Below are 14,177 nucleotides of genomic sequence, written 5' to 3' on the forward strand. Positions count from 1 at the left end.
GCTCGGCTCGGGCCGGCCCGGCTCGGATCCCGCTCCGCCTCTCCGGGCCCATGGACACCATCTGGTCTCCTCCCCGAAGCCCCTCCTCCTTGTCGTCTGTGGGTCAGTGCGCGAGAGAGCGACGCCCGCCCCAGTCGCCGCCCGTCCGCACGCCCGCCGCTGGTCTCGTTTGGTCCGGATTCTCGTTTCGGCTCCAAGCGCTCGCCGTGGCAGGATGAGCGCGGCGGTGGTGGACGGTTGCTTCCTGTCCGCTTTGCAGCCCAACTCGTCGCGCACCGCCTACGTGGTCCCCTCGGACGGCCCGTGTTCGGACTTTGGGGCCAAGGCGCGGAGGGTCCAGGAGCAGGTTCGCCTGCGCTTGGCCGAGAAGAAGTCGCCGTCGCTGGGGAGGCTGACCGACGACGACGCCGCGGTGCTTGGACCCGCAGGTCAAAAAAAAATTGCCATCCTTTTTCCTTTGCTTTTTATTGCATTTATTGGATTCTTTTTTGTCGTCGCTTTTATGTGGAAGAACGAGCGACTTCCTTTGATGACACTTTTGTTGTGCGAAATTCAACAATTGACTTCTGTTGGAGCAGAAAACGGTTTGAATTGAACTTGAAAATTGCACAACAAATTGCCATGGTGCGACTTAACATGTTCATCAATAACTTACATGTCGAAATAGGATCCTTTTCACCTGGTTGATTACATGTCAAGAAATATCAAATACGTATCAATCTTAAAAAAAATACATATCAATATAAAATGCGTGTATAAATATCAAATACAACGAGCCCCTCAAGCTATATTTAGAGAGCGCTTGAAAACAAATTGCTGGTCCGAGAGCAAACTGAAGACACATGAAATGAGAAGAGCAAGTCTGCAAAAGTCAGAAGAAGCCTGTCGGGGCTCCGCCGTGTGTTCTAAGTGGGCGCAACCCCCAAAAGAGTGGCGCCCATTCACCTCCTCTTTGTGTTTAAAGCAACAAAGCCCATACTATTCACGTGTTGCCGGCTTTTTCAATGGCATGGCTGGGAAATGTGCTTGCATAAGTGCGCACACCCTCTTCCAAACGGGGGACGCTCGAGACGCACGGATGTGCCCAAGCCCCGAGGTCAATTTTTCCTTTTTGTACTCCAGACTTGTTTGTGGCCATTTTGTGAGGCCGCGTTGGCACCCTTTCCTGTTTTTGCGGCGACGTTGGCGTGACAGTTGTTGTACAAAGCGTGACAGAAGGTCACCAGTGTTGTCATGGTTTCCAGCGGTGGGAAAAGGAGTGGGCGGGCACAGACATCCTGGTTGGCTCGCGATAAGAGGACAAACACGCCGGATGGCCGGCCGGCCGGCCGACCGGCCGCTTCGTTATCGTGCTCCCTTTTGCCGCCTGTGGTTATTTGCGGCTCATCGGTGGTGGCTAAATGCTGGCGTGCAAAGATTCTGTCAGGATGATTCCCATTGGAGAAGAAGCCAGCTCAAAGTTGTTTTGCAGCGTGGCCTTGCTCCACTTCACCTTCGCCTTCACCTGCCTTTCAACACAAACAAGCTGGCTGCTAAACTAGCAAGTATGCAGAAGTGCTTTTCGGCCACACGAGAGAGAGAGAGAGAGCGAGAGACCTTTACGATGACGACGCCGGGTCACCATCGACTCTTCAATCCTGGCTTGAACTCGCCGCCACGGCGTTTGTGCCAACGAAAGCTGTTAGTGACGACTTCTTTTTATCATCCGACGAGTGGACCCTTGACCTCCGATTGGCCGTTTGTAGGTCTTTATTTGTCAGGCCAGTGCGTGGTTTCAAGGTTGTTTGGGGATCCCGATGGACACGCAAAGCTGCTGCAAGGTGGCGGAGAGCGCGGGAGGACGTGTTGAAGACGTGGCCCTCGCGGTTTCGAGAAGCTCATTAGCTCCCCAGCGTCGTAAAGCCACGGCACCATAATTGCAGGCGTAAAGTCACAAAGTGCGCTCCTCGCCTCGCCTCGCCTCGCCTGGCGCACACGTCAAGTGTGAGGCCCAACAGGAAGCGTGTCAGCGTTCCCCAGAGGTCGGCGGCGGCGCCATTAACATTCTTGGCTGGAAAAGCTCCCTGTGCTCCTTATCTGCCTCGGGAGCTTCTCCTCCCAGGCTGCGGAGAACAGAAAAGGCACGCAACCAGTCAGTACGGAACCTCCATCACGTCGGACCTTTGTGTGGGAAGATCCCTTTCTGCCCGCATTGCGCAAAGCCAGCTCCGTCCGTGCCTGCCCGAGGGGAAAATGGGAGAGGCCGAGCGGCCTTTTGCCACGGCGGGGCGGGCGCCCAGAGCGCCGGAGGAGGAAAAAGTCCAACCACCGACTGCGTCTCAACAATTCACAGAAGCAGAAAACGTTGTAGAGCTTGACCAACGGCGCAGGCTAAGCGCTAGCTAGGCGCTGGCTAAGTGCTAGTAGCTAGGGTTTTAGCTGGGCGGTTACGTTAATTGGCCAACAATATAAAAATGCAAAATGCGAAGGATTCCCTCGCAGTATGGCCTTTGCATGCAACTGGTTGTTGACTGACATTGGCAATAGCTGCCGTATTGATTGTGACGTGGCGTGCAGTGGGGCCACTCGCCTGACCAGCTGTGGCAAAAAGGTCAAAGGTGGCGGTGCGCGCCGCATCTCGGAACGCTCTTATGTTGACTCTGTCTGTCGGCGCTCGCTTTGCAGTGAGAGCATTCCTGCTTTGACACGTGACCCGGCCGGCCCCGGCGAGGCCCCGGCGAAGCATGCGGCCCGGAGGCCCTCCCTAACACCCAAGCCTCCTACTCCCTCCCTCCCTCCCTCCCTCCCGAACACCCAAGCCTCCTACTCCCTCCCTCCCTCCCTCCCTTCCAGACTGGGACGTGGGGGCTGCTGACCTTCCTCTCTCTTTGTCAAACTCTCTCACGAGATCTCAGACAAAAGTCTGCATTATGAGGACCATAACATCGAAGGCATTGGGTCGGTCAAAATAAAACAATTGGCTCGGGAATGATTGGGAACGTCAGCAGCCCCCCAAAGCCCGTCTGGCCGAGCAACGTGAAATGCTCCAGCAAAGTCCAGAGCCATTTTTTACGCCTTGAATGCGATGGACGTTTCCTCAGAGAAGTTGCGGCAGGCAAAAGCGCCGTTGAAGTAACGCCCGTGTCGATTTGTTTGCGTGTCCAGCATGCGAGTACGCGCTCCCCAGCGGCAGAGGCTTCAGCTCCAGATCCATGATCCACACGCCCAGCCGCATCATGGCGGTGAGTACTGCGTCAGATTATTATAATTTTTTGGGGGGGGGGGTTTCCGGCCCCGTGTCACCATGACATAATAGCAAGGGGCCGAATAGTTGCAGGAGCAGCTCATGAGCCCGACACACCCTGCTGCCCTGCTGCCCTGCCCTGCCCAAAGCAAAGCAAAGCAAAGCAAAGCAAAGCAAAGCACTCGCCAGCCACCCACCCACCCACCGACTTCACGTTTTGAGTTTCAGCACTCGTAATGTGCAAGTGTCGTTAAAGCCACAACAATGAAACCGGAGCAAACAGGATGTGGAGCAGATGCTTTTGATTGGCCGGCCGGCCGCAGCAACAATGCAGAGGCCAAAAGGCAGCTTCCTGCTTTCAAACGCCGCTTCCTTCCCGTCAAGGAGGACATGGAAAAGCACCTTCACGCCAGCCGCCTGCTTTTCAACTTCCAATGGGGCGAAATTTGCCACCTTTGCTGAATAACTTTGCAAAAATGGGCACCGTGAGGGTTGATCTCCAAGCCGCCACCGTGTGTGTGTGTGTGGAGATTGGCTGGCCCGTTGCTTTGATTGGCCGTGAGCACTCACATGGGCGACGCCTGAGAGCTTCCTTTCCACCTTCCGCAGGTGTCCACCATGCCCTCCGGCGGCTTCTCGTCTCGCTCGGCGGTGGAGAGCTCCTCCAAGGTGCGTGCCAGCGTGGCGCAGCAGAGCGTCTTCCAAACTCACAGCGCCCGCAGCCGCCGCACCAAGTCGCTGTGCCAGGCCGAGATCAACCATCACGGAGTGTCCGGGGACAACCTGGTGGCGTGGGCGCCCCCCGCCCTGAGGCGCACCCTCAGCGGCACCCTGCAGGGCAGCGCCATGCAGGGCGCTGCCCCGCGAGGCGGCAGCGACTGGGCCGACCAGGAGATGCCCATCCGCTTCACCTACAAAGGCCCCTCGCACCGCACCATCAGCCGCATCGGCAACCGACAGCAGCACGGCGCCGCCTACGGCTGGGGCGGGGCGCTGCGGGGCGAGGGCTGGGGAAGTCAGCGCGTCCCGCAGTGGCACGTGCACCGGCCCGGCCACGTTGTGAGCTACCAAAGCAGCTGCGCGCAGCGCGCCGCCGCCTCGGCGTCCGTTCACCGAGCGGCGTCGGTGCGCAGCGTGGCGAGCGTGGGCAAAGGGCTGGACGTGTTGGACGGAGCGTCCGTTTGCAGCAATGAGCAACTGGCAGGGTGAGTGAGGCCTGCCTCGGACTTTGTTGTTCTTCTCCCCGAAGCCACCGCTCTACTCTCTTCCCAGAAATGGGCTTTCCTCCCCAACTTCGTCTTGCTATGTTTTGCTAATGTATGTATCATCAATGTAAGGTTTTTTTTTTCTTTCTTTCCCCTCTTGCCATTGCAGGATGCAAGGCCTGGACGCGCAGACCGCCGTCAGGTATTTGTGCGAGCCGGACGCCGCCTTGCAGATCCTGGGCGCCGCCTACATTCAGCACCAGTGTTACCATAGCAGCGATTCCAAAAAGCAGGTACTACGTTTGCGCCGCATTTCCCCGTCTTCCTGCCTGCCTGCCGTCGTTGACGCGAGCGGTGGCGGCCGCCCGCCCGCCCGGCCGCCCGCCAGGTGCGCCTTCTCCAAGGCGTCCCGGCTCTGGTTCAGCTTTTCTCCAGCGACAACTTGGAAGTGCTGCGCTTCGCCACGGGCGCCACGCGCAACCTCATCTACGAAAACACCGACAACAAGGTGGCGCTCGTCGACGCCGGCGGCGTGGCGCGCCTCGTGGCCGTCTTGGGAGAACCGGACGAGGAGCTCCGCAAGAACATCACAGGTTATCCGTCCCGATTACGCGGCGACCCGCGCGGATGGAGGACGCGCCCGATGCTATGATGGCGCGCTAACGTGAGGTCCCGCCGGCAGGCGTGCTGTGGAACCTGTCGTCCAGAGACAACCTGAAGGAGAAGCTGTGCAGAGAAGCTTTGGCAGAGCTGAGCAGCAAAGTTCTGATCCCTCTTTGTGCCAGCATCCCGCTCAGCCCCTCCGAGAAAGACATCTTCAACAACGCCACCGGATGCCTCAGGTACGTGTCACGGCCCTCGTCCACGGGCCTGGCCCAAGGACCTTGCCCACGGACCTTGCCCACGGACCTTGCCCACGGACCTTGCCCACGGACCTTGCCCTGTTTTGAGACATCAGCGCGTTTGTCCGCTGCGTCTGTGCAGGAACTTGAGCTCGGTCAACCAGAGGACGAGAGAGAAGATGAGGGACACGCCGGGTCTGGTGGACTCGCTGGTGTCTTACATCCAGCAGGAAGTCGGCGCCGACGACAAGGTAACGACAAGATCCGATGCTTCTTGCTCTTCTTCTTGCTCCTCTTCATCTTCTGGCTCTTCTGCTTCAGGGTTTGGAGAACTCGGTGTGCGTGCTGCGAAATCTGTCCTACCAGCTGTACTCGGAGCTGCCCCACTCGGTGCGACTTCGGCTGGAGGGTCCCGGCAGAGGCTCCGCCTCCAGGGACGCCCAGGCCGTGGGCTGCTTCCCCATGTACGGCAAGAAGAACGTGGAGGTGAGTGGGCCAGAGTCCACGGACACGGGCCAAACGTGAACGAGCGTCGATGGGAATTTGTTTTTCAAGAGTCTTTGCAAACACGCACGGAAACGACTGACACAAGATTGGGAATGTGAGCCGATTGCAAGCCTTAGCTTAGCTTAGCGCGGGCCGCCTTGGGCGAGCCCTTCTCTCTCTCTCCCCCACCCGCCCCATTGCGGGCTCAAGCTTCAGGAGGTGTCCTCTCTCTTTCGGAGGAGGAGGAGGGTAAGTGACTCTGCTCCACCTCGGAGAGCGGCAGATAGAAAGCCGAGAAGCGGATCGCCTTGCGCCAGAACAAGTGAGGCCAGCAAAGGTCCAATTACTGGCAACAATAGCCGGCCGCAGCATACAAAGTGCAACAACGAGGCCATCCCCCCGCCCTCCCTCCACTTTGCCAATACAAAACGCCATCGATGGGCTACACAAACTAGCAGCAATACTTCCAACGGACATGCGAGCACAAACGGTGGAGTAACTCGTGTAGACAGACAAGATAATCGTACTCGTGTGCTCAGTCAAAAGTGGCTCATATTACAGCAGCTTACCGAGTTGTCAAACGCTTCCTTGTCTTTTGGTCCGTCTTTATGACACCGCCCCCCGGTGGCCACGGCGCATACGTTAGCGGCAGCTCCAAATGAATTGCGTGTCCGTTCGGTTCCATACATGAAAAAGAACAAAAAAAAGTGACAAACTCGGGCACGCAAAGAATCAAACACTGCCGTACATGCAAAAGCATCCTTCAAATGTGTGTGTGTGTGTGTGTGTGCGCGCACGCAGCAGCAGCAGCAGCGGCAGCAGAGCTTGGCCATCATGTCGGAGGCGTCGCGAGAAGCGCGCGGTGCCGAGTGGCTGTGGCACCCGCGGGTGGTGGCGCTGTACAAGCGGGTCCTCCAGAGCGCCGAGAGCACCTCCGCCAGCAGGGAGGCGGCCGTGGGGGCGCTGCAGAACCTCACCGCCGGAGACGGCAGGGTACGCCAAACGTTGGCTGGCTGGCTGGCTGGCTGGCCGGCCGGCCGGGCCCGCGGCGGTGTCATCTCTGCACATGCAGAGCCTCCCTCCCTCCCTCCCTCCCTCGGCCAGCTCTGAGCGCGGCTGCTGTGGCTCTTCTCAGTGGCCGGCGCTGCTGAGCGCGGTGGTCCTGGAGCAGGAGCGGATGCTGCCCAGCCTGCTGGACCTGCTGGACAACGACGACGAGGCCGAGCTGCGACCGCTCACCGCCCTGCTGAGGAACCTGGCCAGACACGCGCCCAACAAGGACCTCGTGGGTCTGTCGCACGCTTCCTCATTTTCTGTCTTTGAGCTCATTCGTTAGCTGCCGTCTTGCATCACACATGGTCCCAATGCATGCTGGCTGCGTTTCTCCCTTCAGTGCATAGCGCCACCCACTGTTCGAAAATAGTAAAGGCAAACACGCGCGAGACCGTCTGGGCCAGGGTGACAGACGGTGGGAGCGAGCGAGCCACCCGGTTCAGGACGCTCACGCCGACGGGGCAAAATGCACGTCCGTCGGTGCGCGCGTCCTGAACCGGGTGGCTCGCTCGCTCGGTCCTTTTTGCACTCGTCGGCAAAATGGGCGCCCGCCCGGCCGCGACAGGGCGGTCTGACGGAACACCCGGGCGAGCGAGCGAGCGTGTGCTGACGCGTTGTGGCGCTGCGCTCCTCCCTCTGTTTTTGGGTGCAGCCAAGAACATGGTGAACGTCCTGGTGTCCAAGCTGCCCAGCGACGGGCTTCAGAAGACGCCGTCTGGCGAGGTGGTGGTCAACATCTGCGGCGCCCTCAATCACCTGGTCACCTGCAGCTCCCTGGCAGCCCGCGACATCGCCTACTTCAACGGCCTGCCCAAGCTGGTGGGCATCAAGACGTCCCACGACAACAGGTAGGTAGGCGGGAAATGGAAATTAGGAAATTAATTTCGATGACAGCAAACCTAAGCTTCAAACAGCCGCTGCACTCAAGATGAACCCAGAGATCCGTTTGTTTAGAAGCAAATGAGACCTTTCAAGATCATTGCTCAAAACGTGCAAAGACTGGCCTGAGCTCCCCGCCCCCCCCCACTCCATAAGAACTCGAGCGCAACCGCAGGATTGTTCGTCTCGATGACGAGGCCCGTTTCGGCCCCGCTAGCTAGCTAGCGATTAAGTGGCCCGAAAGGTTCCGGAGCAGCGTTGACTGTCCTCCGCAACGTGAGCCGGGAGAGCAATTAGCTGCGCCCGCACCCTGAAAAGATACTATCTTCCCTGGACATCTTTCATTGTTTTTTTTCGATTCCGATAGCGGACTACAGCGAAGTTGGAAGCGCCGGGCGGCTCCGCACCACAGTAATTGTCGCTAATGGCTTCTGGCTAACGCGGCTTTGGAATTTCCTCCTCGTTATGCTCACTGCTTCTCACGCTTTGTCACTTTGTGTGTGTGCTTTGCGCTAGTTCCAGCGGTCTGAAAGCTTCCAGAGCGGCATCCACTGTCCTCTGCAACATGTTCCAGTACAGCAAGCTGCACAAAGACTACAAACTGGTGAGACAACCTTTGAAATGGGGCACAAGCTTCCAAAGTCGGGCTTCAGGCGCACCGGTTTGAAAGACACGCTCGCTATTTGGCCGCAGCGGCGGGCGTTCTGAAGTAGCCGCGGGTGGCCAGGGTGGGAAACGAGGGTCAAGCAAAACGGATCGCTCGGGAGCTACAAATTAGGATTGCAACCTCAGGTTAGGGCTTTGGAAGTTTGCCGTGAAGAGTTTGGAGCGCAGACGGTCGGGAGCAGGGGGCGGGGCGACACGGGACATGGGGAGGTGCTGTTGTTTTTTTGGTCTTGTCTGTGAAAGCCGTACCCGTGATTTAGGAGAAATTCTCCAGAATGAAGCTTTGTGTGAGAACAAGGGCGCTGCGGACATCTGGTTGCCGCGGCAACAACCCCTCCCTCCCTCCCTCCCTCCCGGCAACGCACGCACACTGACTCTGTGTGCGTGTGTGTGCGCGCGTTAGGGTACAGTAAGGCCAGTGTGTTGGAGGCTTTTTTTTTTTTTTCCTCCTTGGTCTCCTCTGAACTGAAGACCTGATCCAAAAATGCACACAATTGCTCTTTTTAGCTTCACGTCATTCACATGTCAAGTCATCACACAGGCCAAAAGAGGCGTTGCACCCCAATAAAAGTGAGATACGATGCGAACCGACCCGACCCGACCTTGGTGTTTCTTTTGTTCACACGCACGTGTGAAGAAAAGAGGAGGCGAGATGAAGGTCGGAACGCCACGACACGCTCGAGTGGCGGCGGCGGCGGCGGCAAACACGCCAGGCGGGGCCGAGCGAATCGGCAAAGATTGCGCAACCCAGACTGAGCCGTCGCACGTCTTTTTGGGGGATTTAGCACATCTCCCGGCGTGCATCCCACCCGGAAGCGCAGCCAGGCAAACAAACAACGCTCCGACTCGAGTTTGAGAAAGGGCAGCTGTCCTTTCACTTTTGCTTTTTGCCAGGCAAACAAACAACGCTCCGACTCGAGTTTGACAAAGGGAAGCTGTCCTTTTTCACTTTTGCTTTTTTCCAAAGCCTTTGACTGAACAAAAGGTGTTTTCACTTTGAGATTTGCAGGGCGGGGCGTGGCGGGGCTGCGCTGCGCATGCATGTCCAGATGTTTGTGGACAGCCAGCGGGCCGCTTTCCCATTGGTTGTCTGCCCCCCCACCCCGATTTTCGTTGAATCCGGGGAACGTTCTGAGAAAACAAAAGGAACGAGCTGCCTCTTTTCTCCAAGTCGGCAAAACTGGCCCGCCCCTTGGCCCGCCGAGGTTTTAACGCCTTCAGCAAGGCTGAGGCTGCGGCTGAACGCACAATTGGGCTTTCAGATGAAGCTTTCAAGTTACGGATTCATCTTTTAATGCCAAAGGAGTGAAATGTCGGCATTTCCGACCCAGCTTTCCGGATGGCGTAAGGCTTTCCTATGAAGCTTTGGAGGCAAGGGCAGGTCAAATCAGGGTGTCGAGCGAAGCTCGGGCTGGGTTTGAGGTCAGCCTTTGGCACTCCCAAATGTTGTACCATTGCCGCCGGAGACGCTATTTCATCTTTTCTTCTCTTTCAGAAAGGATTTGCGCGTCGCGATTTTGCCGACGGCAGCGTGTGAAAGCCTCAAGACAGACTTCCCGCAACAGGAAGTTGGCTAACGGGGCCAAGAGGCAGCAAGTGTCCCGAGCGCCGGATGACGGCGGGCTGCTTCACGGTTTCCGTGACAGCACCCACTAATCACTAAAACATTTTTACTACTACTTCCTAAACTAAAGTGAAGCCGTGTATCTGCCGGGCCAGCAGGCGGCCACGTTGCTCACGTTTGTTGTTTTTTTTTAACTGAAATAGTTTTATTCCACGGCTGTCCGGTCCACCGACGCTACTCATGATTTATGGCCATTTGAATTAACCCACATTAGGTTGTCGCCAATTTAACGGACCTAAATATGATACATATCTCTTGACTCATTTAGCACACTTTTGATAAATGCTTTGATTTATGGGCAGCGGCGGCAGCAGAAGGGAAGTCGCTAAGGATGAAGAACTGGAACGTTTGATCAAACGTTTGCTCGGACAGAAAGATGAGACTGCCACGCGTTTGAGACTTGAGTCCGCACATGGTGACGTTTAACAAGACGGCGGCAAGGGAAGTGTTTTTTGGGAATCGCGTCGGCAAGGGAAGTGTTTTTTGGGGAATCGCGTCGCCGTCGTAACCCGATGGCCCGTTCGTCCGAGCGTGTTGACTTCAAAAGATGGCGGTCATTCGAAAACTAGAAAAAGACCTTAGGATACATGGCCATTTTCACTTATGAAACAAGTGTTGACATTTTGCAAGCTGAGGGATTTTGTTCCAAGTGGTTTGGAACTTTTTTTTGTCCCCTAGAGGGCGCCGCTAATGGCAAGTCCGTCCCCCCCAAACAAAGTTTTTTGGGCTTTGTTCTCATCCATTTGTTGAATGTGTAACTAACACTTCCAATGGCTTTCCCAATTCAAGGCTCGCCAGTGTCCCATTTCCCAAACCCTTTACCCCTCAACTTGCTTTGAGAGATTGTGTTGTTTTTTTTGTTGCAAACTAGTTTGTTTGAGGCTGAGAGAATATGTGCACATTCCTAATAAAAGCACGCAAACTAAAGTGTCTTTGTTGACGTGCGGTGTGGCGGCGCCTATGAATGCTGCTGCTGCTGCTGCAGACAAAGTCTGATCCAAAAAAAAACGGGGGGGGGGGGAGCGTCGAACACGAGACATCGAAAAAGGGCTGATGACATACAAAATGAGGACGCCTGAAGATAGTAGGGTGAAAAAAGGCAAATTGAAGAGAATTATTATAATAAAGGTGTTTTGCTGATAAAAAATAACTTTTGGAACAGAATAGCGTCATTCATTTGACTCTTTTGTGTCGCGTATGCCCAGCGTCTTTCAATCATTTTTTGCAACCAATTTTCAAGGTATGATAGCGGGTTAAATGCAGAGGACAAATTTCACCACACCCAAATGTGTATGTGACGATCATTGGGACTTGAACTTTATGTGCAAAAGAGATCAGGCGGCGGCGCCCCCTGGCGGCGGCTAGCAGCACCCCACTCCAAAATGACTCGGACTGTACCCTTCAGAAGGCGAGAACTTCATACCAGCACCGCCAGGACAGTGGAGCCTCGTCAAACGAAAAGCGACTCTTCCGGTGGTCAATCGCGATGCAGACGTTTGCCGGCGTCAGGCGGTCTGGTCGACGGAGGGCTGACGAAGGCGGCGGGGGGGGCAGAGTCCCGGGCCGCGCCGCCGCCGCCGCGCCGCCTCAGCGTCTGGTGCAAGTAACCGTTGTAAAAGTCGGCCGCTGTCAGACGCTTGTTCAGGATCACCGCCTTGAAGGCCACCCAGCCGTCCTGGAGAGAAAAAAGGAGCAGAGGACCTTTCTGAAGCCTTGATTTGTCACTCCATGACACCGGTGGCTCGGTGATGAGCGTGGGAGGGAGCCAATCACCTTGCAGCGCACGGCCAGCGTGTCGGACTCCTTATGAAAGCTCACCCGCCCCGGCGGCGTCCGCTCCTCGCTCGCGTCTGAGTGAGAAGAAAAGGCCCAATGAGCGCCGTCTGGACGGGAGGGGAGGAGGGGAGGGGAAGCCACACAAAGACGGCGGGCGGCGAGACCGGCCTGCAAAGGAGATGTGGCACCTCCCGGCAAAGTCCACAAGCTTGACGGTGCGACCCATCCACGTGGTCCTCAGAGGGATCTGCGCAATGACAAACATTACGGGCACGTCCTCAAGCACGGGCCCACCTGGCGACGGCTCACCCACCCGCCATCCGATGGCTCGGTAGAGGCGGTCGATGTCTCGGCACGTGTGCTCCTCCCACACCATCCAACTCATGGAGACGCCGATCTTCGGGGCTGTCGGGGGGGAAACGGCAAGCGTCGGTCCTCGCATCGCTCGGGCGAGCGGAAAGCGGCTCGTACCGAAGGTGGCGCCGGTTGGGCTCTGCTCCCGCTTGTCGGCCATCCGCCGAGGCAAGTCCCGTAACGTGTCCAGGAGCTGCTTTGGCAGAAAAGGCTTTTGTCTGAGGCGCACGGCAAAAACCTCCCCCCCCCCCCCCCCCCCCCGGTGGTTCCAAGGTGCGACTCACCAGCCGAGCTCCTTTGACGGCGAGGACGTCGGCGAGCCGCTCGGCCGTGCTGGTCTCGGGGACCGTGTGGAGAGCCTGGTTCAGGATGGGACCCTCGTCGAATCTGAACGCAAGAAGGCGGCATTAGGAGTTGCCATTGTTGGCGCTAAGCTAAGCGGGCTTTCCAAACACAACACGCTCTGGTTTCAAGCTGCTAACGCCTGGCGCTGGAAGGAGAAAAAAAAAAAAAAAAAAAAGGTCGCATCGTTTTCACCTGCGAGCACGTATCTGCATGATGGTCACGCCCGTCACGGCGTCTCCGTTGAGGATGGTGTGGAAGATTGGCGCCGGACCGCGCCACCGAGGCAGAAGGCTGGGATGGACGTTTAGGATGCCACTGACACACACGCGCCAGAAAAAAAGAATGACACACAGACAGGCTGCCGTGTGGCCCAAGATTTTCCAATTTGACATTGAACAAACGATTGCAAAGGCCAAATGTTGAAGCAAAGGAGCCAATGCGCAACAACTGACTGGCCAAGCCGATTAGCGGCCAGCGGCCAAAGGAAAAGGAAAGAAAAGGAAAGCTCAGCCATCTTCCTTACCACGCAAACTTGTCAATGAATGTTTGGTGGAGCAAACACCCAAAGGACACCACCACGCCCACGTCAAAGCGACCGTCCACATCTGCCGGCGGCCACGCGTGCAGCGCCAGATGCTGGCGCCGGGCAAAGTCCGCCACCGGAACGTCGGCGCTCAGCGTCGCCACCTCCAACGACGACACTGCGCCTCCCGCGCGACTCCTAGCACAAAGGCAGCAGGCTGACTGACTGACTGACTGACTTGACTGACTTGACTGACTTGACTGACTGACTGACTGACTGACTGACTGACTGACTGACTGACTGACTGACTGACTGACTGACTGACTGACTGGTTCACGCGGCTGCTGACTGTCTTCCCCTAGCCCACAGGTGTCAAACTCCAGGCCCGGGGGCCCGCCAAATCATTTTATGTGGCGGCCGGCCGAGACAAAAATGACTTTGACAGCCCAGCCCTGCCAAAGTTCACTTTCAAGCACAGTGTCGTCGCGTTCAATGTTTAAGAACGGTTTGTTTTACAAGGTGAACACTCGGCAAGGAATTTCTCGGCCTCTGTGGCCCCACAAGTTTAAGCTTCATGTGGGGGTGGCCACAAACAAATTCATCATGAACAAATTCATGTGGCGGTGCTCGTATCTCAAGTTTGCAATCTTGAGTCAAGGCAAAATAATGGCCAAACATAAACAACATTGAGGGGCCGGCTGGCCGGCCGGGGGTTACCTTTCTGCCGCGAGGACCTTGAGGGACTCCACGGCGAAGTGATCCGAGCCTAAGAACAGCAGCCTCCACGGGGGTCCGGACGAGCACAGACGCCTGCGCGGCGGACACCTTGGTAGTGTCGGCCACAGGGTCCGCCCCGCAGACACCCCGCCGAAGCCGCCGCTATCGCCGGGCCGGAGGAGGCGGAGGACAGCCAGCGTGACCCCAGCCGCCCCGCGGCCGCCGCCGCCGCCTCTCCGCATCCTCGCATGGGGCTCTGAAAGCCGAAGCCTCGCCTGGTAGTCGGAGCTTCTCCTACTATGAGCAAACACAGACAAAGCTGTGGAGAAAGTGAGGAGAAGATTAGGACAAAGGTTGAACGAGAGTTTAGGAGGACATGGAGGCCGCCATTTTTACAAACACGCTTCTCTTTTTTTTTTTTTTTTTTTGCCGTCTTTCTTTTTCGTCGGCGAATTTAGTTGACTTGAGCGCCGCCATCCGGATT

General features: G+C 56.9%; 2 protein-coding genes across 4 annotated transcripts; one reads left to right on the plus strand and one right to left on the minus strand.

Moving 5' to 3' along the window:
* The first annotated feature begins 94 nt into the window (after positions 1-94).
* On the plus strand, positions 95-10,905 carry LOC148401171 (plakophilin-3-like). Of its 2 annotated transcripts, none has more exons than XM_088370508.1 (13): positions 95-428; positions 3,145-3,221; positions 3,833-4,428; positions 4,598-4,721; positions 4,817-5,021; positions 5,111-5,270; positions 5,413-5,521; positions 5,592-5,756; positions 6,561-6,749; positions 6,892-7,045; positions 7,462-7,657; positions 8,205-8,292; positions 9,850-10,905. In XM_088370508.1, exons 1-13 carry the CDS (start codon positions 215-217, stop codon positions 9,889-9,891), a joined length of 2,319 nt encoding a protein of 772 aa, XP_088226634.1. In that variant the 5' UTR covers positions 95-214; the 3' UTR covers positions 9,892-10,905. The 2 variants fall into 2 exon arrangements, with proteins under 2 accessions (XP_088226634.1, XP_088226633.1); XM_088370507.1 differs by having other exon boundaries at positions 96-428; positions 6,558-6,749.
* A 224-nt stretch (positions 10,906-11,129) lies between these two features.
* On the minus strand, positions 11,130-14,126 carry mtfmt (mitochondrial methionyl-tRNA formyltransferase). 2 transcript variants are annotated; one of them, XM_088370539.1, is made up of 9 exons: positions 13,694-14,126; positions 12,977-13,174; positions 12,646-12,768; positions 12,393-12,495; positions 12,226-12,301; positions 12,068-12,159; positions 11,923-12,001; positions 11,752-11,828; positions 11,130-11,653 (listed from the first exon to the last, which is right to left on the minus strand). In XM_088370539.1, the coding sequence occupies exons 1-9, from the start codon at positions 13,933-13,935 to the stop codon at positions 11,456-11,458; spliced, it is 1,188 nt and encodes a 395-aa protein (XP_088226665.1). In that variant the 5' UTR covers positions 13,936-14,126; the 3' UTR covers positions 11,130-11,455. The 2 variants fall into 2 exon arrangements, with proteins under 2 accessions (XP_088226665.1, XP_088226664.1); XM_088370538.1 differs by having other exon boundaries at positions 12,226-12,304.
* Between the last annotated feature and the right edge of the window lie 51 nt (positions 14,127-14,177).

This window comes from Syngnathus floridae, chromosome 3, assembly GCF_059516105.1.
Source record: "Syngnathus floridae isolate MCC-2025c chromosome 3, RoL_Sflo_1.0, whole genome shotgun sequence".
Taxonomy (NCBI): domain Eukaryota; kingdom Metazoa; phylum Chordata; class Actinopteri; order Syngnathiformes; family Syngnathidae; genus Syngnathus; species Syngnathus floridae.